We start from the raw sequence: 25,052 nt of genomic DNA, 5'->3' as shown, positions 1-25,052 counted from the left end.
TGCATACAAGGCAAACACTCATGGCCCTCATAATTAAAAGCTTTAAGCATTAAAATTTGGCATAAGCGAGGTGAATAATCCAGCACATTCTATATATTTTCATTCTTCATACCAAATAAAATCCTGGGTATGCACAGTGTTAGGAAGCAGGATATTACTGCCATTTGATTATAGTGCTAAGAAAAAGTGTAAATGAGTGTTTACTACCCTAAGCAGCTATACTGTCCTCCCTCGAGATGGGGTATACAAGTACAATATAGCCGAGCACTAGACATCACTACCTTTCCACAATACAGTTGTTTCTGTGCAACATACAGTGCCGTTTTAGTCCCATTAAATTTAACCAGAGATTCAGAAAAAATGAAGTATTTTTAATGTATACATAGCTTCCCAGCACTGTGCATCAGCCATCTCTGCAACTCTGTCCTGTTCCCCATTAAATGTTTTTTCTTCCCTTCTACACAAAATCACTGAATTATCGGTCTTCTTTAGAAAGAGAACCTCATGTCCTTGGTGTAGCCCAGTTTGTCCAGGTTGGGAATGCAAGCATACTGGATCATTGGAGGAGGTCCACACATGAGGATCAGAACATCGTTTTGAGGCGGGGGCAAGTGGTCTCTGATCATCTCTTGGTTCACGAATCCTGTGCTGTAATCCCAATCTGTTAAAAAAATGAAAGCAGGGGAAGGGGAACAAGGAGACAGAGAGGAAAAGATTGATACCAGTCAGTTTAGAATGAAGTTTGGGTTTGCGGTCTTTTTAGTAACAATTTGGACTGTAGCATTTGTACACTCCACTTGCGTTAGTGTCCTCAACAGTTATGTCACATGGGAAAAATGCCACCTCTGCTTTTAAGATGCAAAACTAATGTATGGAGAAAACAAGGGCTAACTTTTAATAAAGTTTACTAAAAGCCCCAAGAAAATCTCACGCAGAGCTGTGAACAGAATGTGAATCTTCTCAGCTCCAGCGCTATGAAATAACCAACACCCATCCTCCTTACCCCACTGTTTACAAGTTCACTAGGGAAATCTAGCTGATGAAGTTGTTCCCAGTAGGAACACTCACGGTGCTTATCAGTTAATACTAGGATTCCGGTTTACCCATCACATCCCCAGCCCTGGATACAAAAAGCTGCTGACCCAAACCTTTGGGCCCAGTAAGACCGACACATTTCTCTCCCACAGACTATCCAAAAATTTCCAGTTTTGGTCTGGTTTCAGGTATGGTACTGAAAGTCTGCAGAACAACGTTGAGAGGGTCTAAGGAGGAACTTTTATCGGAACTACAGTTCACAATTCACAAATATCAAAGAAAATTAACAGTGATTATACCTGAATTTAAGTTGCCTTAGAAATTCCATGAGAACACTAATTACAGAAGATGACAAGACACCAACAAGGTGTAGGTCTGTTGGTGACCTGTCCACCAAGATCCTTCCACCCACCCTAGGGGAGGCATATTCTTGGTCATAAGGTAAGAGAAGGCATATGGCTTTTCCTTCTCTGCCCCAAACTATCACTGAATATGAGTGTGAATCTATCCTGATGTGGTGGGCATGAGAAGGAATAATAAGAAAAGACAACAACAAGGAATGACATGGAAACTATTTAGCCTTTTCACAACAGCAGTAACTATTTAGCCTTTTCTTCCTCAAATTTGCACAGATGAGGGAGGCACATTCAGCTAGCTCATTGTCTCACCTAGATCAGCCAACTGTATCACATTATCTTTAAAACTGGACTGCACCAAGCTGGAACAGTAGTTTCATTAAGAAACACTGTTAATACAAAGGCAATTCCATTGCCTAGGAAGAAGATCAGCTACCGTGAATTGCCATACAATGACAGCTAGGTAGGAGTCTGCACTTGAACATATCTCCACGAGATGCAGTGCCTCTGACACTCCCACTGCGGCTGCCTTGATACATGCTTTAAACACAAGACAATAAGATAACATGAAACAGGTTGCCTAGGGAAGTTGTGGATGCCCCATCCCTGGAAGGGTTTAAGGCTAGGCTTCATGGGGCTTTGAGCAGCCTGGTCTAGTGGGAGGTGTCCCTGCCCACGGCAGGGGGGTTGGAACTAGATGATCTTTAAGGTCCTTTGCATCCTAAACCATTCTATGGTTCTATGTTATCTTTATGTCTGTGGGGAAGGAAAATGAAAGGTCACCTTGGATCAGAGTAAATAATGGTAAGTATTCAGGTGTGTCCATGGGAGGAACACTGCACTACCATTCATCCAAGGTGAGCTTTGCAACTTTGGAAACACTGCCCAATTGCATCTGGAGTTTCTGTGCATCACAGTGTGAAGAATGACGCTACTGGATGCACTCAGACACAACTCATTAAGCAAGAAAGGAGCTTAGAAATATGCATATGAAGTAGCATGTCTCCTGTCAAACATATGCATTAATACTCATAACAAGCTTCAGTGGAAGTAGCATGTTAGATCTTACTTTCAGGTGCTCTGTCCAGTGTGTACCAACACTTAAAGCGACTGGGATTCCGAACCTGGATCTCCTCTAGATCAGAACGTAAAAGGATATCCTTCTCAGTCTGCAGGAAAAGGAAAACAATGATTATGCTCTGCATTTGAATGCAGCCCTCAGATGACCACGGAGCATTAGCTACCCTACAGCTCTGAGAGATGGAACAGATTGTTCAACTCTGTTTTACAGGCTGAAGAGAGGAAATGCTAGTTATTTCCATGACTACCCCTTTGTAGAGCTAATAAAAAGGTTCAGGACTTCCCTAAATCCTGACCATGCAATGCCTTCCCCCTGAAAAATAAAACAAAGCAAGACCTCTATCAAAACACAGAACCTTCACTTGTTCAGGGAATTAATGGCAGCATCGGAAGAGTAAAGCCCTCTTTTAGCAACTTTTATCAAAAAACTAACATCTCCCTACCCCTCCATACTGTGCCATTCAGTTGAGAAAATGCCAAGTTTTCACCTTTGCCACTTCAAATTTCATCAGCAGTGCCATACAGAGATTGCTTGTTTTTTAAACAGAATGTGGAATGACAAATAACCAAAAGGGTATCAAGTTCTGATTGGAACAACAAATGTTACCCAGGGTATGCGGTTCTGCTCCTCCCTGATGCAGTCATTGAAGACCCAAAAGAAAGCCTTATTCCCATAAGAGCAGCTGCAGTTTGCGAAGGAGGGAAAAGGGTAGAGACTAAAGTGGCAGCACCATCCACTGCAGCCTTAATTTGGCACTGAGGACACCACTATGTCTGTAACTGTGGGGGTATGGAGGAATATGCCAGCAACTACTGCCGAGAAGTTGCCTATTTCTGGATCTGCAGTTGCACGTGTTCCTGAAAGGCTGTAACTGGGTCTGACCAACTCAAAACATGCTAGTCAGAAGCACAGTATGAGCCCATATACATTGTTATCTGTAATCCAACACAGCTCTTTCAGGAGGGCCAAAATAAAAGATCAGCAAAGGACACGTTAAAAATATTTTTAAATATTAAATATTTAAAAATATCTAGTGTTCAGGCTTTCCTGACTGACCATTTGTCATGAGGCTGCTTTATATTTGTGCAGTTACAGGGAACAAGGACACTTTAAAGCCAAGGCCGATGCTAATACACTTGCAACTGTTCCCCAAGTCCTCCCTGCAAGAAGCAACAGGTTTTCCAGGTTGCTAAAGCAGCTCTAGTCCTGTATTAGTCATTTTCATTGCAAATCCCGGTCCTCCTGCCCTGATAGCAACTGCACTTTATGCCAACTCCTAGTGCTCAGCAGGGACCAGCTGCTTTGACTGCACCAGCCAGCGCCAGAGGGCACCAGGCAGGGCTCTTAAGGAGGGCTTACTGTAATAAACCATCAGAACAGGGCATCTGTTGGCACTTGGATCATAGCTTCTGGACAGAAAAATCTTGTTTTATAATTCAGACATGGTACAAAGGAAATGAGGACATGCTGAATATCGGAGAAGAGAGGAATGATAGAGGAGAGCTTAAGAAGGTAAAAAACACAGGCATGAAGTGAGGTTCACTGTAAGTAATGACTCATAATCCAGCAACAAATATTCATTATGATGGAGAAATTTAAAAGCAAAAAGTATCAACACCAGAAGAACATCAGGCAAAGAAGGGGCATTGCAGTTTGGCAGCACACCACCATTTGGGTTGCCTGGTCATCCAAGAAATCTCTATCACAAGGATTCCATGGATGAGACCTTTCCTTTGTCCAGCAGGGCAGTATGATACACCTCGAAGAGCAATAAAAATGCATGGAGAACTGACAGAGGGAATGGATATGAAAGGATCCATGCAGAATCACAGCTCAGTAGTTGAGGGAGCTGCCGGAGACCAGTGTTAATTTTAGCCTCACCCAAGGTGTTCTCAAACAAAAAGATTCCACATACAAACCCTGCTGCAAAGTTGGGGAATTACAACTGCTGAAGGAGACAGACGTCCACCTCTTTCATGTTTCTTCTAAGAAAGACAGCCCTGAAAGTCTGCCCAAAACATTAACAGCTTGCATAAAAGAATGGAGAACATTTAACACATTTATAAACCACATTAGAAACAAAACAATGAGACACAGAAAAGCGAGCATTAGGTGGGAGGAAAGCAGCATTTCCGTAGTAACACTAAAAAACCAATTCATTTTATATGTGAAGTTTACAACATTTCAGTTCACTTCTCCCCTAAGGGTTTGTATTTCTGTACCAGGCTTTCTCAGCAAGAACTTAATTTGCTGAGTGCAGTTCTGTTAGTTAAGTAAAACTTTTATAAACAGAAAAAAGGTCAGAATTACCTGATTAGCAAACAGCAGCTGACAAATTGTAGGGTCATCTTTGTCTTTTATGATTGCTCGAATGATCTGCAGCATAGGTGTTATCCCTGAAAGAGAAAGGCAAGTCAATGATGTGAGAACGTGAAAGAGCAAAAGAAAGCGCAAGTGAGCAATTGAGAGAAAATATGAACAAACACATCTACCAGCTGTTAGAAACAAAGGATGCATCTTTATATATACGTACCAGTCCCACCTGCGATCATCCCCACATATTTCACTTTTTTAGTAACTGGTTCAGCTTTCTTTTCAGGCCGAATAGCAAACTCACCTAAAGAGAGAGAGAGAGCGCGCAATGGAAAGCATTGAAGAAAGCAGGGAACAGGGCCTATGATGCCTTCCCAGCATGTTCAGCTACTTGACTTTGTTTCAGCCCTATCAGCCTCTCCCCCCGGTAAAGCAGGAGCAGGGAACAGGCAAAGGTGAAGATGTCACAAATTAAAACAAATCCTGAAAGATGATTAGAGACTGTGAGACACGTGACAGTAACATCAGACAATGACACGGGTTATTACTCACTCTTGACAATAGCACCAAGCCATCACTACCAGTATTTCTCTTTGCTCATGTCCCATATTCACAGTGACATTCAGAAGCCCATATTCTGGAAACAGTTCTAACACAAAGGAATTAATCTGCTCAGAGAGTTTATTTATCCCATGCAGATTATTTTAAGGGAAAACGTGAAATATGCAGGGTGTATGCTTTTGTATATTTATGTCCTCTTTTCGAGCTGATTTGCCAAATCCGACAGAAAGTTTGAAATTGCTGAGAATGTTTTATTTGTTGTATTCACACCTATTTTCATCGAGGATAATACGAACACAACATACTAAGCTCTGGAAAATCACGTGTCTGAGTTCTGCTGCTCACAAGGTTCTTGCTGCCAGAAGGTTTTTGTGACACATTTGTGGCTGCGCTATGCCAAAGTGAGATATTTTATATTGGCATAAAAGTACTTCCTACTGATAAAGTTAATTTTCATTTGTGAAATTAGCACCAGACAGCACAAATACCAAACGTTTTTAGCAGTGTATAAACTATGTCCGTATAAGCAGGGAGAGAATTCCCTTCTTTGAGAACAGTCATGTAACAATCCCCCTCAGGATGGCCGTTGACCTAATTAAGACACTAGCATTTTCTTTTTTGCAGAGATTCTAACAACAGAAAAGAATCTTCATAATGGTTTTTTTGATATTGTTTACTCCGGATAAATTATATCTTCCGAGTCAGCCTTGCCTTTTCCTTTGTAGATAAGCAAGCCACTTGGTCCTCTGAAGTCAATAGTATCCCCTATTTTCAGGCTGTCTAAGTATTGAGACATCTTCCCTCCATCAGGAAACTTTGGATGGACGCTTCTAAAGTAGATCTGTTAAAAATAACACTGAAACAATTAATCTCACAGCTCAAAAACTAGTATTTGCCCTTCAAATATTTAGGTACCCATACTCCTCATGCAAAGAACATAATTACTACATAAATACTACCAATGCAGGTTTGACTGACAATAAAAGAGAAACACTGAGTTTTCTGAAAAAGATTAAAGTCCCACTCTTGTCCCAATTTTGATCTGATTGGACACAGACTGGCAATTTCTCCACTGTATTTCTGTAACACAGAAAATCAACATGATTTACACCCAAGTTCAAATGGGAGAAAAAAAAAAAGCCAAAAAAACAAAAGCCACTGTGATTTCCAACAGAACAACTTCTGAGAAAGATCCCTGACAGCTCAGTTGCAAAGGAATACACCCAAACCTTGCTGGGATACCAACTGTTTGCACCTCAAAGTTAGAGTGGATACCAACTAATTGAATATTCAACCATTCACCAACAGGTTATCCGTGGGTGTAGTTACATTGCTGGAACCGTGCTGGTTTTTTTTGTTTTAAATCACATGGGCATGAAAGAGTTCCATCCAAGACTAGCTACACTTTTATAACAGCAGCATCATTTCCATGCATGGAGAGCCACTCTGGGAATAAGGAGTCATGTGAAACATCAAAGATTTACATTTTTCCCTTGTCACGTCTTCAGTGTGCAACGTCGTGCTCGTGAAGATAAGTAGGTAGTAAAAGGCAAATTCACATCTAGTTTCACAACAAATGAATAAATCGTTATTAGTTGTAAAAAAGAAAAAAATTTAAGAGTAGAATTCCAAGAGGAAATCCAGTGCAGATATTCAGGTTTTAAATTCCTGTCAGCTTTAAATATATTTGCTTAGTCTAACTACCAAGAGACAAAACTAAAGTACATTATCACAAGGCTCAAAATCACATTCTTGCCAATTAAATCAGTCACTCGCACTGTCTGGATGAGTAACAATAATGATCACTGCTCTTAATGATCATAATGACCATATTACATTAGCTTCAGAAGAAGCTGACAGTTCAGGCAAGGTTAATTCCTGATTTCAGAAGGATTAAAAAAGTGTGTGAGCATCTGCAGGCCTACACAGATTTTGGAAAATTGCAGTATGCAAGTACAGAAAATTATGCAGCGTCTCATGAGACACACTCATTAAAAAAGTGCTTGTAAAACGCCACATGGATTGTAGGTAATTGCAGATCACATTTTACAAGTGGAAGTCCGCCATGGCAGATACCTGAACAGAAGCCAGCACATCAGACTTCACATAGCACTGCAAGTGTAAAGGCGGGCTCAGAAGCTGCCCAACCTGGTAAAAGAGCGTGGTATTCTCACCTTAACAACAAGATCCACAAAGCCCTTGTCATCATCACTGGAAACTGGAGTGTAAGGTCGAACAACCAGAGCTCCATCAATTCGTGCAGACAGGTAGATATGCTGTCCTACATGCAGAGAAGAAAAAAAGCAGTTTGTTTGCAAAAGGTTTTTCTTTCAGTGGATGTGCTGAGTTGGCATGGATTGCAAATGCAGTTGCAAAGTTCTCCTAACTACCTTGTTTTGGGGCACCACTTTTTCCTTTCTCGTTTTTGTGACATCGTAACACCTTGCCAGAGTTGTTAACCATGCACAGATTCTACCTGGGAGGGCAGACAACTCTGCTGCTAATTTTATGCGTCAATCATATCTGATTGCTTCACGCGTTTATGTTTACCAAAGCCGTAAAGGTATGTGAGCTCCTGCAAAAGATGTGATATACCTCTTGATTTACAGACAAGTAAAAAGGACACAGGAGGGGAAAACCATCAAGTGCTGTTCACACTTCTTTATTAACATGTTCGTTATAAACTGTTACAGTTTAGTTACAACTGAGTTTATAACTGTTCTTACTTTGACCACAGACTGCTCATGTCTACCAGGAGGTCTTCTAGCTGACATTGCTGAGGCTGCCTAGACATAAAGCACTTTTCTAACCCTGCTATTCCTCCAGCTTAACATTTGACTGTAGTGACCACGTTTCAATCTGTCACACATTCACTGAACTCTCTACAAAAGTTTCTTTCTCAATGTCTACGTTTTAGATGAAAAAAACCTAGAGTTAACTCTTTTGGAAGGTTTTTCTATAAATTCCCTATAAAATTCCCAACCCAACTGAAGAATACCTAGGGGGGGGGGATTTGTTTTTTGTTATTTTATCACAACTAGCTCAACGGAACAAACCATCTCTTAAGATGAATGCAGCTCTCCAAAAACAGGGCAGTTCCTCTGCCTGTTATGGGAACACAAAGAAGGGATTTTACCAGGAGCTGGTTTGCCAAGCTGGAGGGCCAGCGAGGACAACCAGTGGGTGAATGAAGACGTGCCACTTGGTGACTTGGGAAATGAGCGACCATAACTCACTTGAAGCTGTACACAGACATAACGTAAGGGTGATTCAAATAACCCTCTAGCAAAGCCTATATGCATCTGGTAGCAGGCATGTTTCCTGCTAGGGAAGACCCGAAGGGAGCTGCAGCAGCAGCCAGTTGTTCCTCCTCCAGACAAGGGGTGGCCTCACCGCCCCCGCCTCCAGGAACAGACCCATGGTGACCACCGCAGCCTGTGAACCTGGCCAGACAGGACCACTGCCGCGGCATGTCTCACAAGAATTTGTACAGATCCAAAAAAGGTGCTCCTCCCAAAGGGAAAACATGCCTTATGCTCTTGTTACGAGCTTCACCCTGCCCTGACAGGACAGCAGCTGGCAGCCTCTGTGTGGGGCCATACACAATCCTACTCTCCCTCAGAGGGAACTGCATTTTTTTTCTGTAATGCTCCAGCTGGTGGTAAAAGCAAAATGCTGGTGCTGGACCAAATATGCAGAGTGCACACCAGCATCTGTCCCACAGCTGCCCAGCCTGCTGCTCCCAGCTGCTTTTACCACCTTCATCAGTTTTCAGCTCTCTTTGCTTCCCACATCTCACCCAGTAAACCACTCCCTCACTCACCCACAGATTAGTCTGCGGGGAACACCTTTGGAAGCATGACTGTGCTGCTCCTGGGACCATGCAGGGCCAGGCATGCACCTTCTCGGGCTATGAGAAAGTGCTTTGCCCTGACCTTACTAAAACACTGGAGGAAGCCATGGCATCCAACAGGCCAAATTCACCCCAGACGGCTTCCTTTCTGTTAGTGTGTAGGACCAGAACAATTACAGATGTGAGACAGCTCACTTGTCAACGTTCATTATAGGTAAGGGAGGGAAACTAGTTTTGCTGTCATGGCTACTTAACAGGATCAAGAGAATAACATATCCCAAACAAGAGGGAACCTAAACAGGACTGGAATGCTGGAAAGGTGCCGAGGACTACCACGAAGCACCTGATCCACAAATCATTGCAACGGGTTGTTAGAGCAGAAGTCCCTGTTAAAGACAAGTCACAATTAAATGCTCTTTATATAAGCAGTAGGAAACAATATGACTAAGCTATTAGTGAAGGCAACATGCCAAGTGGCAAGGCCGAAGGAAACATCTACCCTACGGTGATTAAGAAGTTCCATGAGACTGGCTACAAATTCAGAAATGAGCAGATCATCCGGTAAACTGCATGTGCTAGAGGAGAAGTAGATGAAAGCGCTGCCTCAGGGGACGGAAAACGAGCACAGAGACTAAGCACCACTGGAATAACACACACTGGAAAGCCAAGACTGGAAAAATACAAGTAAAGACCAGTGTTTGTTTCTACTGTCTTCACAGAAACAAGATGGATGTACACTCTCCGTAAGCACACAAGACTTCAAACCCTGCAGATGACTCACAGCAGGAAGATAATCTTGCAAAGCTCTAAATACCAGCTCAAGAGTATTTGAAATTCAACAGTTCAAAATGTAGGAAAAAAATCCCCAAAAAATCTCTTATAGTATAATTAACAACGCTTGGATTCTCAGTAAGGAAAGCCAGAACGTACCTACAGGGAGACCCAGAACGTGATCTATAGAAGGGAGAGCAAATCGAAATCTTCTTGTATCATGACTAACTTCCTGAAAGAGGAAAATAAAAAGAACAATCAGCTATGTTGTTGGGATTTAATGTTTGTGATTTCACTTGTAAAACCAATACGCTAGTCTAGCTTCATGCAGCATTAAATATTTGAGGGACAGCAATATCCCACATGAAATTTTCACATAATGCAATTATGAAAGTGGCAATCCTGTAGAGGTCAACTTTTCCTTCAAACTCGCTGAAAGCTTAACTTTATCTCAAAATATTTTAGAAGTAATACAGAAGTAGAAATAAAACAGACAAATGCAAATACTGGTTTGGTGTATATTTAAATGCGAACAGCAAAACTTAGCAAGACACTCATATGCAGGTTAAGACTAAACAATAACCTTCTAAATAGCAGGAACATTTACATTGCCTTCTCTGAGAAGGCCACAAGAAAAAAATTAATCAGTTCTTCAATTCTGATTTAAAGTTTAAATATACAGGAGTTCAAGTCCAAAAAATTTTGATGTCTCAAAATCACACAAATTAACAATTTTAATGTAGAAAATTATTTCAGAAGACACCAGTGGATGTCAAACAGATTAGGAAGCAGCAACCTCATCCCCTAAGAGCCTTAAAAATATCTTCCCCATAAAAATTGAATTAATCCTCAATTAAAATTGAAAAGAGCACTCTATTTAGGTAAGAACTATATTACAAAATTATGACTATGACTATTACTAGGAAAGTAATACCTTGAATAAGATTTTGGTAGTGAGTAAATAAAATACTATTTCTTACACTACGTAAGTTTTATCTCTTAAAATCAGGTCAGATTCATAGAATTGAAAAACACAGCAGAAAGAGACAGAAAGAAACAGCACACAGCCTAATCCCTCATCCAGAGACTTTCTTTATTTAAAGCCTTATGGGACATAATATCCCTTCTAGAGAAAATTTCATAAACATCCTATAAAATACCGTAACCCTTTTTTTGTTTCTTTTTATTTTTAAAGTAACCAGTGGAGACAGATTTCTTTCTCAACAGTTTGTCTAGTCTTCTTTTACAAGTTCTGGTCACACTGATGGAATTTTCTTCACAATAAATCATTTTAAGGTAAATGCTGAAGAAAGAAAGGAACTGAGTGGCAGTCTAAAAAGGGCTTCTCTGTACTTATGTCTATTCAGGAACAGTAACTGCCATTGAAAATTCCACTACAAAGACAGCTAACGTGGACTTAAGACTGCCGCTCTCGCACTGACTGCTGCTGTTCCTGTATGAAATTTTCAGCACGAGCTTCACTGCTTCAAAGCTGCATTTTGCCGATAATCCCTTATTTTAACATGCTGTCTTTAATAGCATGCAGAAAGAACAAAGTTCTGAATTCCCAGTTAATCATCTCATCAACTAAATTCAAGACAGCTTTGCCGAAGGTATTTCAACACGAGTATTTTGGTGCATCGCATGAGACCATCGTGAGAAACACTAAATGGCTCAAGAAATTCCTAGTACCTAGGTCAGCATGCCTACACCTTGTCTCTGTTACATGGCTAAGACACTGGGCATGCCATTCAGCAAGTCGTTAGTCAAGGCTAGATTAAAGATAGCCTTGACACAGGACGCAGAAGCCATTTCCAGCATGGGGTCATCTCCGCTGCATTCCTCATTGCCATAATTTGGCAATGCCCCAAGTGCCTGGAAGCCCTTGGCCTGTGGCTACCAGCATGCATTTCTGTCTCAAGTTGCAGGTGCTGAGGAGTTTTCCACACTCTCAAATGCAAATGCAAACCTGGAGAACAGTTTTGCACGCCGGTGCTTTGCTGAAGCCACTGAAAGGCAACAAACAAATTATGCTTACCATTACAAGAAAAACCTCTGAGGTCATGGGCTTTTTTAAGGCATAAGCTAAATTAGCACACCTAACTATATTATGACAGTTTTTTCCTATACTAAACACTAGGAAGTAACCTTATGACCCCTATTTCTTCGTTCAGCAGATGGGAGGTATGGCATACTCAATTTGGGCAGATGTTAGCGTTTCACCTGGTAGGTAAAAGGCGGACAGTGGGTAGAGGAAGAAAGACTTCTTGCAACAGCTTGACAAAATGGTATGTTTCATTTCTAGCTTTCATACACAAAAATTTAAGCTGTGTTAGAAGACACACATGTGTCAAACTAGGCATTCTCTAGACCAGTGCTTTTAAAACTTCAGATTGCAGACAACTAAAAACTGTTTCTACATAACTGCGGAAGGCTTCTGAAATTTCACACGTGTATTGCTGTACAGCATCCCAGTACATATGACTCAGTTTTCCATTGCAATCACTGGTCCATTTTCTTTAGCTGTAAAATCAGTCTAAGGGCTTCCTGCCACTGCCCTTCCTGGTCAAGCTTCTTGTTTCTTTCCTTCGGCCACAATCCACTAAGAAAAGTTTCTGCAAGGCCATAGCCCCAACTATATCATCAAAATACGTCAGGTTAAAAATTACAGTCCACAGCTACTCCCAAAACAGGGCGTTCATTTGTTCATGTTTTGTTTTAAACATAAATCATTTTGGCGCTCTGCTGGTGAAGGTACCAATAGCTTCATAGTCACAAAAAGGGAATGACAAATACCAACATGGAAACAGCAGAAACTTTAAAAATATGAGGGTCTTCAGCTCGGCTGGCAAGCAAATGGAGGAATACTACAAGGTAAAACCAGCATACTGAAATTCCTCTTGCAATGAAGGTAAACTCTAGCCAACTACTCAGGTATCTTGAGTAGGCTCCACAACCACGCTGAGAGCCACAATTATCTTCCCAAGTTAAAATGTTCTTGTGTAACAACAGGTGGTTTTACATTAAAGTCCTCAGCTACTTCAAATTTAATAGGTTGTAAAATACAAACTGAAGCATGTCAGAAAGACTCTTACTAATTTCAACTTTCCCAAACAGCTGAATACGGCAATACTGAGAAGTTTACTACCGAAGATCAGAGTGTTTGCACCGCATTTTTGGCAGGATGTTAGATGCTCCCACCACTTTGTGTACCAAGTTATTATTTTTCACAATTAACTTCTGTTTCCAGGACACATTTCCCATTTAGGCAAAAAATTATAAACATCCATCAGTCAAATATTCTCAGTTGATCAAGGTGTCATATGCAGCAGCATTTGACCTGGCTATATAAGAACTGTTCCTCCATCCCAATATTAAAAATAACAACACAGTGAGAAAAAAATCAGTATTTAGCAAAACTATCAAGTGAACTGTGAATTCTCTTCTGTTACAAACTGCTACAGCAGAAACTTGCAAGTAGCTTGATACTCAGAAACATGTGCAGTGTCTCAAGCTTCCCTCCCCTCCTGCAGGTCAGGCAGACTGTACGTGCAACTACATGCTACAGATCTCATGAGAAAGTGGCGGGTATATAATAATAGCGTTGTTGCAGTACACATGGAAAATAAATAAATTCAGTAAGTACGCATGGGAAACAAATTCAGTAATGCCGCCCAGCCCAAGCCATGGGGAAGCTTTCACTTTCTATGAAATCAGGATTCAGAATGACAGTAACCATTTTGACAGACACAACAAATGAAAGCCATGCTATCAGTGCACTCTCTATACCTTAAACAAAGCTTTGTTCCAGTCCAAAGTCCTTTTCATCAAAACTCTTCTGAAAACTTTCTTGTCTAACTCATCGACTTAAAAAGTCAACACCGAAACTATCTGCAGGTGTGACTTCACACCTGAAAAAGCCAAGATTCCTATCTCATGCTTTTGATGGTGAATTTATCCAAAGGAAATCTGGGCTTCTCACCTTTCATGGCTTTGGTCCCCTTCCCACAAGCTGAGTTACCAACTTCTGATAGCAAGATCCATCACCCTGAAAAGCCATGACTTTCCTCTGAAAACCCTGTTGAGCAGCCTGGGAGGTACAGAATTGTTTCTACTTTTAACAGAGAGAAAGAGAAGCTGAGACAGCTCAGGTGCTGTCAGGACTGTATCATTTAAACACCTTTCTTCCTGTAACACATTAGAGTACATAAATCCAATAAAAGGAATCGGTATCAACATAGTTCTGAAAACTACTGTGCTGAATGCTAGCGACCATAAAAAAACCTGTCTGCTCTGCCTGATAGCATAACTTCTGTCTCATAGCCAATCTAGTAGTGCAGAGTTTAGGTAAATTTCTGCTGATGTACTCCACGGCACTGTCACGTCCCACTCTCAGGAAAGCAGGGGGGTAAATGACGCAGATCTGTAAATCCCCAATGGCATGGACTAAGGTGAGATAAATCTCAACATCCGTATACAAACATTTATTAGTTACCCAACATTATTAGTATAGGTCTTAACAAGGCCAGGATAATTGGTTAGGTATATAACAAATTATGGCAAACAGTGAGGTATGCATCGTGTTACTTAACAACAGGTACACAACAACTTATGGCAAGTGGTACTTAAGGTCGTTACTTAACAACTCTAACCGTTACTTAACAATTCTAAGAGAAAAGAGAAACTGAAGAATAGAGAAAGGAAAAGACAGAGAAAAAAACAGAGATAAAGAGATAACCGGCCCTGGTTCCAGTGTCTTTTTCAGGGAATCTTCCCAGGCATAATCTTCTTTTTTGGAAAAATCTTCCCAGGTATGGTCTCTTTCTTGGGAATAATCTTCCCAGGCATGATCTTCTTCTTTTGTTTCTTCTTTGTTCCCTCTCTAGGGGCACTTATTTTCCCCTTTTATGTTTGCTGAATTACTATGGTCCACCCCCCTTGCTGAGTGCAGCCTTGTCTCAGGTTTCTCCCTTCTCCCAGGTGACATGTAGCATGATTTGGGTAGAGAGACAAGTGCCATAGTCATATATGTTTATCATGATCTCTATAAGTTTCATTAGCATAGGGTGTGTGCTTTCATATGTATTTCGTGGATATTGAAGCAAAGGTCACTTACTGAACACAATGGTCTCGAGAACTAGCAAGCTCACCACACAAGTGGCAGAACTACCCTGTCTTCACAAGGCAGTTCTCCCACGCTTTCAAGCACCAGAAGCGTTAGTCTTATCAGTTCTTTGAAAGCCAAGTCTGCATTATTTATTTCCTTGCGAGTGTTTGAAGCATTCCACTGAAGGCTTGGAGGGCCTTCTGCCCCTCATCAGGGAATTTACAGGCCGTCTCTCACAGGCACGAGGTACATGTGACAGAAACTACAAGTTTGGTCGTTTCTAAAGCAGCATCCTCCACTCTTGGAAACAGGCTGCTTGCAGAATTCAGTTACAATAGGCAAGGAGCACTTATGAAGAAGTCCTTTCCTTCAAATACAAGTATTCGCCCTGCTGCAACATTACCCAAGATTTAAGAAGCTATAAGCATTTCACAGTATCCATGGAGAGGTCATGCTCGCACTATACATGCACTTACCTCCTTATCAATCAGCCTCAATGCATACTTCACTTCAGGATCCTTCAGAGTAATCGCAGGATGGGGATTCTTGAAAAGCCTTCTGATGGTGATGTAGATTAGCCATATTGGGTATGTCACTACTCGACCCAACTGTAGCAATACAGAAAGCGTTAGGCACATGTGCATAACAACACAAAATTATTTTGGTGAAAAGGAATATAGTAGCATGACATGACAACCTAACCACCGAAAAAAACTGTGTTTCTTTGTACTAATATAATCAGGAAGAGGAAGCATTAAAAAAACACCAGCCAGTGTAACACACCAATTTGCTTTATGAATACCTGGCGTTTCTCTTACATTGAGGCACTTGGCATACCACCAGAGGGTTGCCAAACCCAGCAGCTTGACAGAAGTTAGAATGCCACAGCTCCACGTTCCCTGGTCCAGCCACTAGCAAGGCTGAGCACGTATATCCAGCAGGCATGCGCACGGACACACATACACAATACGTGCCCAAATACACATGTGGCTGGCCACACTGATCAATACAGACAGATGCTCACACAAACAGCACTGATGGCCTCATCCTGTTCCCCTTCCCGACGGATTAGGATGAAGGTCTGTTAGTGGGAAACACGTGTACAAGGTGGATCTACCAGTAGCTGGCTTAGTCTTAGCAACAGCTGTCCCCAGATTCCAGTTTCCCCAGTTGCTGACATCTGGACATACGAGCTGCTCTTGCACACACCCCCTCACATACCATCTCATGTGCTGTGGACCCCCAAGTAATTGAGGGTCCCACAGTCAACTGCAGATGCCACTCTCTCTCTGGTGGTTGCCCAGGACCCCCAGCCCCTACAGCAGCCAGTGCCTTTGGTGGTCTCATTCTCAGAGATGCACACATACCTGGTTTCCAGGCCACCTCACCTACTTGCTGGCTAGTCCATCTTCATCTTTGCTAATCATTGCACACTCACGCTGGCACCAGACACACAGGCCCTCCAACCTGCAGTCTGCCTCCAGGCACTCATGCTTACACCTCCACACAGACACATGCATACAAAACAGCATCCCTTCCCCGGGAAAGCAGCTATGGAGTTTAATGAGGACATAGGCATACAAGGGTACAGAGATTGCCTGTTAATGCAGGGTCAACCCATTTTATCCATTCACCCTTTTATTTTCCCTACATTTGTTCCTCCCCAAATGGCCTCGATTCCTGCCTTTGGTTCCTCCCCTAAATGTCCCACAATCCCCAAATGTGTCCCCTCAGCCTGCAAGGGGAGCCAATCTCCCATGGACCCGTGCAGATGGACATCACCCACAGGGCAATGGCTTCCCCAGACAGCTCTGGGAAGAGCTGAGGCTCATTTCTCCAGGTGCGTTATTGGGGCTGCCCCATCTGCCAGTGTCTCTGTGCTCCTTTGTGTGCATGTGTGTGGAGATAAGCCTTCATGAGTTGGCTGCTCTCCTGTGATGGCCCTGGGTGAGGGTATGACTCAGGTTCCCCACCCACCATTGTGCTTCTGTGCTCCTTGGTGCACACATGGGCAGACAGGCTCCTCAACCACATCACCTAATGTGCACCACTGCTTTGGAGCCTTTTATATCACAGTGCTTGGAGGCAGAAAGAGACATGGTCGTGTAGCCTGCTGCAGAGATGAGCTTCACCCCCCGGCTGAAGCACCAGAAGACAGTAGCAGGTTATGCTCCTGCACCACACCACCCCTTCCATCCCCAGCACCACGGGTGGGCTGCCTGGCTGGGAGAGACTGAGTAGCCACACCAGTCCAGGAAAGCATAGAAGGGACCACACCGCTGCAACTACAGCTGGGTGGACAAAATGAAGATGTCACCTCCCCAACCCAGTGCCACACGCCTCAGGCACCTGGTGGGTTGAAGATGGGTCACCTGCAGGCTACAAGCGCAGAGTCTGCCAGGATCATGCTCAGCTGGAGGCCCATGCCTTTGTTAGAAACAACCTGTTCCCTGGGTCAATCCTGTTCTTGCAAGGTTAGATAAGCACAACAGCCTACAAAGTCACCTGTCTAGGCAGGCTTGGTCCTAACTTAGGAGAATAAACTGAACAACTACTACTTATATAAAATCCTCTCCAACTCTGCAATTAATTTTTATTCAAGGCCTTATGAGAGAAGAGGCAAAATGCATGACAGTATCAAAAAAAAAAAAAAGAAGAAGAAAAAAAATACCAACTAATTTTTGGAAGAGCTCAAAGTCCCGCCCAGTTAGTTTTCGCTTTCATTTTATTTTAAAGGAACCTATCCAGTCTTTTAGAAGCACATTTCCACCACTGTGAAAATTCTCGGAAGGCTATATAACAAAATAAAAAAAAGCCCTACATTATTATTACTAAAACTGTGGCAAGAATAATTTTTTTTTTAAAAGGGACAGCATAAACTCTTCTTAAAATGCTGCTGTACAGGTTTAAAATGTATCAGCACTGGGTACAGCTTGAAGGCACACCACACCATAGACACACACTGCATTTTTCACTTTTATTTGAAAATACTGAAATAGCTCCATACGTGTTTTTTTTTTTTTTCCTGAAGAAGCTGAAGTTTACAGGAATACTATTCCTGAATTCCTGCACATCCACCAGTTTACTGCAGCTCCAGGAAGAACTTTTGTTATTGAGTGACAAAAAAAGAGGGGAGTTGTTAAAGAAAGTGACAGAATAGCAAATAAACTCCCTACTGAGAATTGCAACAGGTGAATGAGACCTGGTGGAAATAGCAAGCTCAACCTGCAGCAGATGATGTTTCAAATAAGATGTTAACATGTTAAAATAAACTAATTTCATTTACAGATATGGCTATCTAAAAAGCACAGAGCTGTGGTCCAGCAAAATTGCAGTTGAGAATGGGAATTTAAAAGCTTAGGCTCAGTCCCAACTCCAACACTAATGTAGGTCAGTGATAGATGATCAGGAAGGCAGGAGGTGAGTGGAATTCAAAAATCCATCTCTACAAGTCAGCTTCTCCACCTGTGTGCAGAGATAAATGTTTTCTCCCATGTTTGCAAATAATTTTTGGGTCATCTGATGTCAAGTGAAAACTACCACAGCTCTTCAATAAATACGATTAACACACTCTTTCCCCAAACGTGCATTGGGGAAGAACTGAAGGCTGAATCATTACAAAAAAGTATCCTTGCTAAGAAATATGTTCTCAGGGTTGAGATCTATATACTCTTACCACAGGGTATATATATATATCAAGGTATTTGCGAAGGTAAGTAAGTGCACTGCAATCACGGAAGCCGCATCAGACCTACAGCAGCAGAGGGAGCGACTGGCTGACCATCAGGCCAGGAATCACTAAATGAAGGTGTGGTGACTCATAGTTTCCAGTTGCACAAACCTTTGCTAACAGAGATCACAAAATAAGTAACTGAGCCGGAGTTGTTATTAGTGGAAAGAGACTTCTGCAGGATAACAAAAAATGCCAGAAGAAAAAAGCCATAGCATTGAGATTGCCAGCCCTTTCCACTGGGGTGTGGTGAGCAAAATACAGTTAAATGCATAAGCTTATGGTAGGACATTCCACCACTGAACTGCCCTACAAACACACAAACCAAATGCTTCTTTAGTAAGAGAAATCTTGTACCCTCAGCTCCAACCCCCTCTACCTCACTGCCTCATTCAAACCCTATTTTTTAGTGATCTTATTTAAATGTTCTTCTCATCTGTTTTAGAAAACGATGAGAGGATTCAGGGACAGGCACTCCTACAGTTTTATCATCTGTGTCATCCCCTTCTGTTCAAGTAACCCGCTAAGCAGCTGTACCCAAATAAGCATTGTTGTATCCACCTCTGTCCTGCTCGTCTCACAAACCTAGAGCCAAAAATGCTTGAGCGGCTGCATCAGAAGAAAGAAAGGATGTATCACGCAGCTGCAGAAAGAGGGTAGGGATGTGTGCTACGGATAACACCGCTGCAAACCCACCGCTCGGCAAACGCGATCCCGAAAGAACTCTCCACTACAGCAGCAGCTGCCAGGCTGGTAGTTTCAAAGCCATCAGCACGGACATTGAAAAACTCTTCAGGGAACTGAGAGAAGAAAAACGCACACCCCACGGCAGCCAACACAGGCACCGCTATCCCACACACAAGAGCCGTGGGTGTCCACGCTGGCACACACGCCCGGGCCCACACCAGCCATGAGAAGGCCCCAGAGTCACCGCAGCCCTGCGGGTGGGCGGACGCGGCTCCCAGCACAGGCACCCCCAGGCGATGGGTACAGAGCAGAGCAGGGGGTGGCAGCCGGAGCCTCGGGCACCAATACGACACTGCTCAACGGCCCCCGCTCTGCTCGGGCACCCAGAGACGGCCCGTGGGGCAGGAGCAGCGGACCGCCGCGCCTCTCCCCTGGCCCGCGGCCAGGCCTCGGGGCCTCAGCTCGCTCAGGCGACTGGGAGGAACCGGGGATGTGTGGCGAACACAACGCCACGGCAGCCGGTACACACAACCGCCCGCTGCCAGGAGGCACAGGGCCCGCTTCCTCCCGCCGCCGCCGCCGCCGCCATCCCCAGGGCCCGGGCGCCCCCGGCCCCGCCGGGACCCAGGCGCACTCACCGTGCTGAGCTGCGCCCCCATCGCTGCCCCGGAACGGAAGGGAAAACCTCGCCCCGCGACGTCGCCCCGCCAATCAATACCGAGCTGCTACCGCCCCCTAGTGGCCACCCCATTCGGGTCCGCCGCCAGGTCCGAGGTGGCTGGGGCGGTGACCGCTGCAGCGGGAGTCCAGCTGGTCGGGGGTGTCCCGGCCGCTGGGCCCCTCGCCCGGTGAACAAGCGGCGGGTCCCGCTTCTCCCTGCGGAGGTGGGAGAGCGCTGCCCGCCCCCTCCCCCCGCCGTGTTTCGGCTAGCGTAGCCCTGGCCGGTCGCTGTGAGGCAACGGCGGGTTCCGGTAGCGGGACCCTGAGGCGGCGCCTCTGGAAAATGGCGGCGGGGGGCGGCTGGCTGCCAGCGGGCCGGCGCAAAGGGCAGCAATCCCACGAAGAATGAGATCCCGCCGTTGTGCTCTCGCCTCTTTCCGGTGCGTGTTCGCCTGCCGCGCCCCTGCCCGCCGGCACAGAGCATGCACCGGCGTGATTTTTATTGGTGGTGCTGCTGCTGCCGTGAGCCTGCCCTCGCGGTGTTACGAAACGGCATGCATAACACCCTTTTGCCCTTTATTAATAGCATAAATAACCATGGGGGGGAAGCAAAGGTAATAAAATGACAGTACCCTCCTTTTCTAATCAGTGATCAAGGCCATACTATCTTTTCGAGATAAGACGAGCATAACTTTTGTATGTCAGCACCACAATTCATTATTGCATCAAATAAACTTCTCAAGCCTTAACTTGCCCAGCTTGTTCTGCTTCCAAGCCAGCACCTGCAGGCAGCCCGCGGGAAAGAGAAAGGTGCCTGGGATGCCCCGCACTGGCACAGTTGAGTCCTTCTATCAGTCTGCTCTGTCTCATCTCGGCTGGTGATGGCCAACGGCCCGATGCGTTAATGGCCATGTTTATCCAAAAAAACACAAGGACTGAGGTGTGGAGCAAGAAAGGATGTTTCAGCCAGGCCGCCTAAAACGTTGATTTACATCAATAATGTGCAAATTAATGACTAATAAGCAAACGTGTCTTTGTGCTAAACATGAACGGCTTCAAAGCTCTTTAATTAATATGTCTTAACTTGTAGTAAACAGGCCTCGGTGATTCCTAGACAGTTTCTCCTTACAAAATCAAGGTAGGCAAATGCTTGACAGTCCTAATATTAACATTAAAAAAAAAAAAAAAAACAATACAAAATTTCCTCTCTTGGCCCCTCAGCTCACACAGGGGTACTGAGCCACCGGCATCCCCAAGCACTAGCTTTCTCCCAACCTCTGGGATGCTCACTGAGCAGGCAGCTCATCTGGGTGTCAGAACATTCGTAAGTCACCCATGGTTATGTCAGCCATGGTTTACCTGTTAAACCTGGGAATTAGCACTGGTAGATAAAGGCAGGTTAACAGACCAACCCAAAGGAAGCAGGTCATGTCACTGCACAGTCTATACCTAGACTTTACCAAGACATTTAGCTGCAGGAATGGAATTATTTACTCCTGGCATTTCCATGACAAAAACATGGCCTGGCTGTGTAATCCTTTCTAACTTTTCTCTTTGAGGACTGCTGCTGCGCCAGAGACTCCCAAGTAAGTGGAGTGATTATAACACCACTGGCTAGAGCGGACTTCAGTATTGAGAAGTTGAGGCTTAGGAAACTGGGGAGATAACTAAGAGACAGGCTGGACCATGGAGCTTGGTGGGAGACAAACTGTGGGGCTCCAGCTTGAGAATGAATGCTTAGGGAAGGATGGAGACTTCAAAGTCCCTGCTCTCGTTGAGCTCTGACCTTTCAAGAAAGACAAGGGACTACTGGAGTCCAGAAGAGGGCTACAAAGATGACCAAAAGAATGGAGCACCTCTCTTATGAAGAAAGGCTGAGAGACCTGGGTCTGTTTAGCCTGGAGAAGACTGAGACAGGATCTCATCAATGCTTATAAATATCTAAAGGGTGGCTGTCAAGAGGGTGGGGCCAGACTCTTCTCAGTGGTGCCCGGTGACAGAACAAGGGGCAACAGGCACAAATTGTAACACAGGAAATACCATCTGAACATAAGGAAAAACTTCTTTACTTGGAGGGTGCGAGAGCACTGGAACAGGCTGCCCAGAGAGGTTGCGGAGCCTTCTTCTCTGGACATATTCAAACCCACCTGGATGCGTTCCTGTCTAACCTCCTCTAGGTGAACCTGCTTTGGCAGGGGTGTTGGACTAGATGATCTCCAAAGGTCCCTTCCAACCCCTACGATGCTGTGATTCCGTGGTTCTGTGACCTGGTTAGGTTGTCACTGACCTGCCCAGGCTGTGTCTCCACTGCTTTTCAGTGTTGGTCAGCTTGTGGAGACTTGGTGGCAACAGCCAAAGCTCCCATAGGAATGTCTGATAAACTCGGTGTCTCAGAAACTTTTCTCTTCCCTATATCCACAGACAAAACGTGACCATAGCCCTGCTTTGTCTTCTCCTGGGAAAGGACTGAGCCTGCTATAGATCCGCACGGTGTTTGCTCTAGCTGCCAACTTTTACTCAGTCTCCCCGAGTGAGCCTGTCCAGCTCAAATGTGTCCTTTGAGCATGTGTGAGCCCTGGCTGCTTTGGTCTAGAAGCCTCTAAAGCACACTGTTTTTGCTCACCCTCTCTAGATCCACCAAAGAGGTTTAAATTAACTCTGAATGATCCCTTTCCCTCTTCAAGGAAGTTTAGGCACCTGACTAGAGGTGACAAACCAGCACTTATCTATTGGCCACCTTGGTTAAAAAGCAAAATACTTAGGCTGGAAATGCACAGAGAAGCCTATATGCTTTAGAAACGGGTCTTATTCACAGGGTTTCCTTGATCCTTGACCTTGGCAAAGGTCAGCATCTGATGCTTGAGATGGCAGTTTTGTTAGGCAAAGCATCTTCCGCAAGTTTACTGCCCCATTCCTTTGGAAATGCTATTCACATGTGAGTGAGAGAGTGCCAAATATTCTCCCCATTCCCTTGTGCCAGAAAAGAGGAACCGAGAGCAGGGGGAGCTCTCTGCTCTGCTCTTTGCCCTGCACAGCAAACTTACACTGCCCCACGCAACAGGTTTGACAAAGTGTTGCCTGATCTCTTCAATAGTGAAGGCCAACCTACAGCGTTGGCAAGGCTGCTTTCTGGACACTCAGGTTTTCTTGCTGCCTGCATTGGACCTGGGAATGATCCAGATTCTGTGCTGATCTCATTTGCCTTTGATCAGAACTTTGTTTCTGTCAGCAAATGCAACCTTTTACATGCTTTGGGATCCTTAAGTTTTTCTTAGCTCAATCATGGAACAGAAATTTTACAACAGATTTAAGTACATGTTTGGTTATGAAATTGCTAGCAATGATCTGACCTGTAATTTTATCAAAGATTAACTTAAATCTGCTGACTCCTGTGATGCTGCTGCTTGTAAATGGAAATTCCCTGGGCTCACATCTGGGCTCTTTCTGCTAATGTGAATAAAGGAGTTACAACTTTGTTATGCACAAAATTTGTCGACTGGCTTTTGTATTTTAAATGAAAGCCTTGGAAAAGAATTCTTGCATTCAGTTGATAAGCACAAGCACCTTTTTGTCATTTATCTTGCTTACCCAGCACTGCAATAAATGGTAAGAAAAAATGGTATAGAAAAAATCTGTTAAAATTAAGGATATTCAATTTTGAGATACATTAATTTCTCCTACCAGTGTCAGAATGAAACTTCCCTTTGAAGCGAGCTAGCTGCATGTCCTAGCCCCTATGCAATTCCATGTGGCAGGCATCCTCATTACCAGCATCTTAGTATGGCTCTAATATGATTCTTTGAAGGGGTACATGGACCAGAGATGCAGAACCGTCTTTATAAACAGGAGCCTAAGATCAAACCACATATACACAGTTTAAACCTAAAGCTATGTTTTTCAGGAATTAATTATTATTATGAAGAAAATTTTAAAAGTATCAATCAAACAAAAATAAGCTTTAAACCATCTGAAGCTTAATTTAGCCCCATAATGAATGCATGCTTCCCAAGACAGGCATTGGAGTGGGTACCCGTACTTACCGGCACCTGCCACCACTTGCTTCCAGTGACGCGTGAAAACTGCTGCCTTTGTAAAACATTTCCTGGTTAAAATGCCTCCTTATATTTACAAGGTTGCAACTAGCAATTGCAGCTGTAAATAGAGAAGCACACATTTTTTTATTTTTCTTCCCCACCTATAATTTTTTTGATGCTTGATTTATTATCATCTTCCCTTCTATTGTCAAATAACTGTATATAGAACAGCAAGACTAGAATCCATCTCAGTCAAGGCTTTCAGACTTGAAGAGCTTATTTCTGGCCCAAAAATCATGCAGAGATCTAAAATGTGTTAACAAATAATCCAACGTAACTCCAGACGGAATGCTGTGACTCATGTCTGTAGTTCATACAAGGTTCTCAGGTTCGCATCTGAAAGCCCAGGTGGGAGCAGGCAGCGGTCGCCGTGCGTCTCTCTGCTGTCGCCTTCTGTATTCCCTGCCATACTGATTGTCTGTGGAGATAAGGCGAAGCAGGAGCCTGGTAGAGGTGGCTCTGACTTCCCGGTCTGAGCTTGCCTGTGCTGAGAGGCATGAGACGTGGTACTGTAATTACACTCCGTGTCTTCCTATGGGTTTTGGCACCTCCTGCCTTCCTGCGCTGCCTGTCAGTCTGAGTGACCATCCTGAGTGGGCAAGAGGAGTGTAAGAGGGAGATGGCTCCATGCCTTGGAGCACCAGGAGGATTTCTGAGCTTCAGCTTGCATTTTCTCTGCTCAGTGTATTTGCTAAGAGAAAAACAACTTCTTGGCATGGCTAATGGGTAAGAGAAAAATCATACTAATTCTTCCCTGACGCGAAGGGCAGCGCGGATGGAATATATTCGTCTGGGAGATGTGTA

General features: G+C 43.9%; 1 protein-coding gene across 1 annotated transcript; it reads right to left on the bottom strand.

Annotated features, from left to right (window-relative positions):
• Positions 1-350: 350 nt before the first annotated feature.
• On the bottom strand, positions 351-20,603 carry LOC128903589 (NADH-cytochrome b5 reductase 3). The gene is made up of 9 exons (XM_054187603.1): positions 20,133-20,603; positions 15,554-15,685; positions 10,130-10,202; positions 7,521-7,627; positions 6,058-6,187; positions 5,006-5,089; positions 4,783-4,868; positions 2,461-2,560; positions 351-661 (listed from the first exon to the last, which is right to left on the bottom strand). The coding sequence occupies exons 1-9, from the start codon at positions 20,151-20,153 to the stop codon at positions 489-491; spliced, it is 906 nt and encodes a 301-aa protein (XP_054043578.1). The 5' UTR covers positions 20,154-20,603; the 3' UTR covers positions 351-488.
• Positions 20,604-25,052: the final 4,449 nt, after the last annotated feature.

This window comes from Rissa tridactyla, chromosome 1 (assembly GCF_028500815.1).
Source record: "Rissa tridactyla isolate bRisTri1 chromosome 1, bRisTri1.patW.cur.20221130, whole genome shotgun sequence".
Classification (NCBI taxonomy): domain Eukaryota; kingdom Metazoa; phylum Chordata; class Aves; order Charadriiformes; family Laridae; genus Rissa; species Rissa tridactyla.
This window is presented reverse-complemented; position numbering and strand designations above follow the sequence as displayed.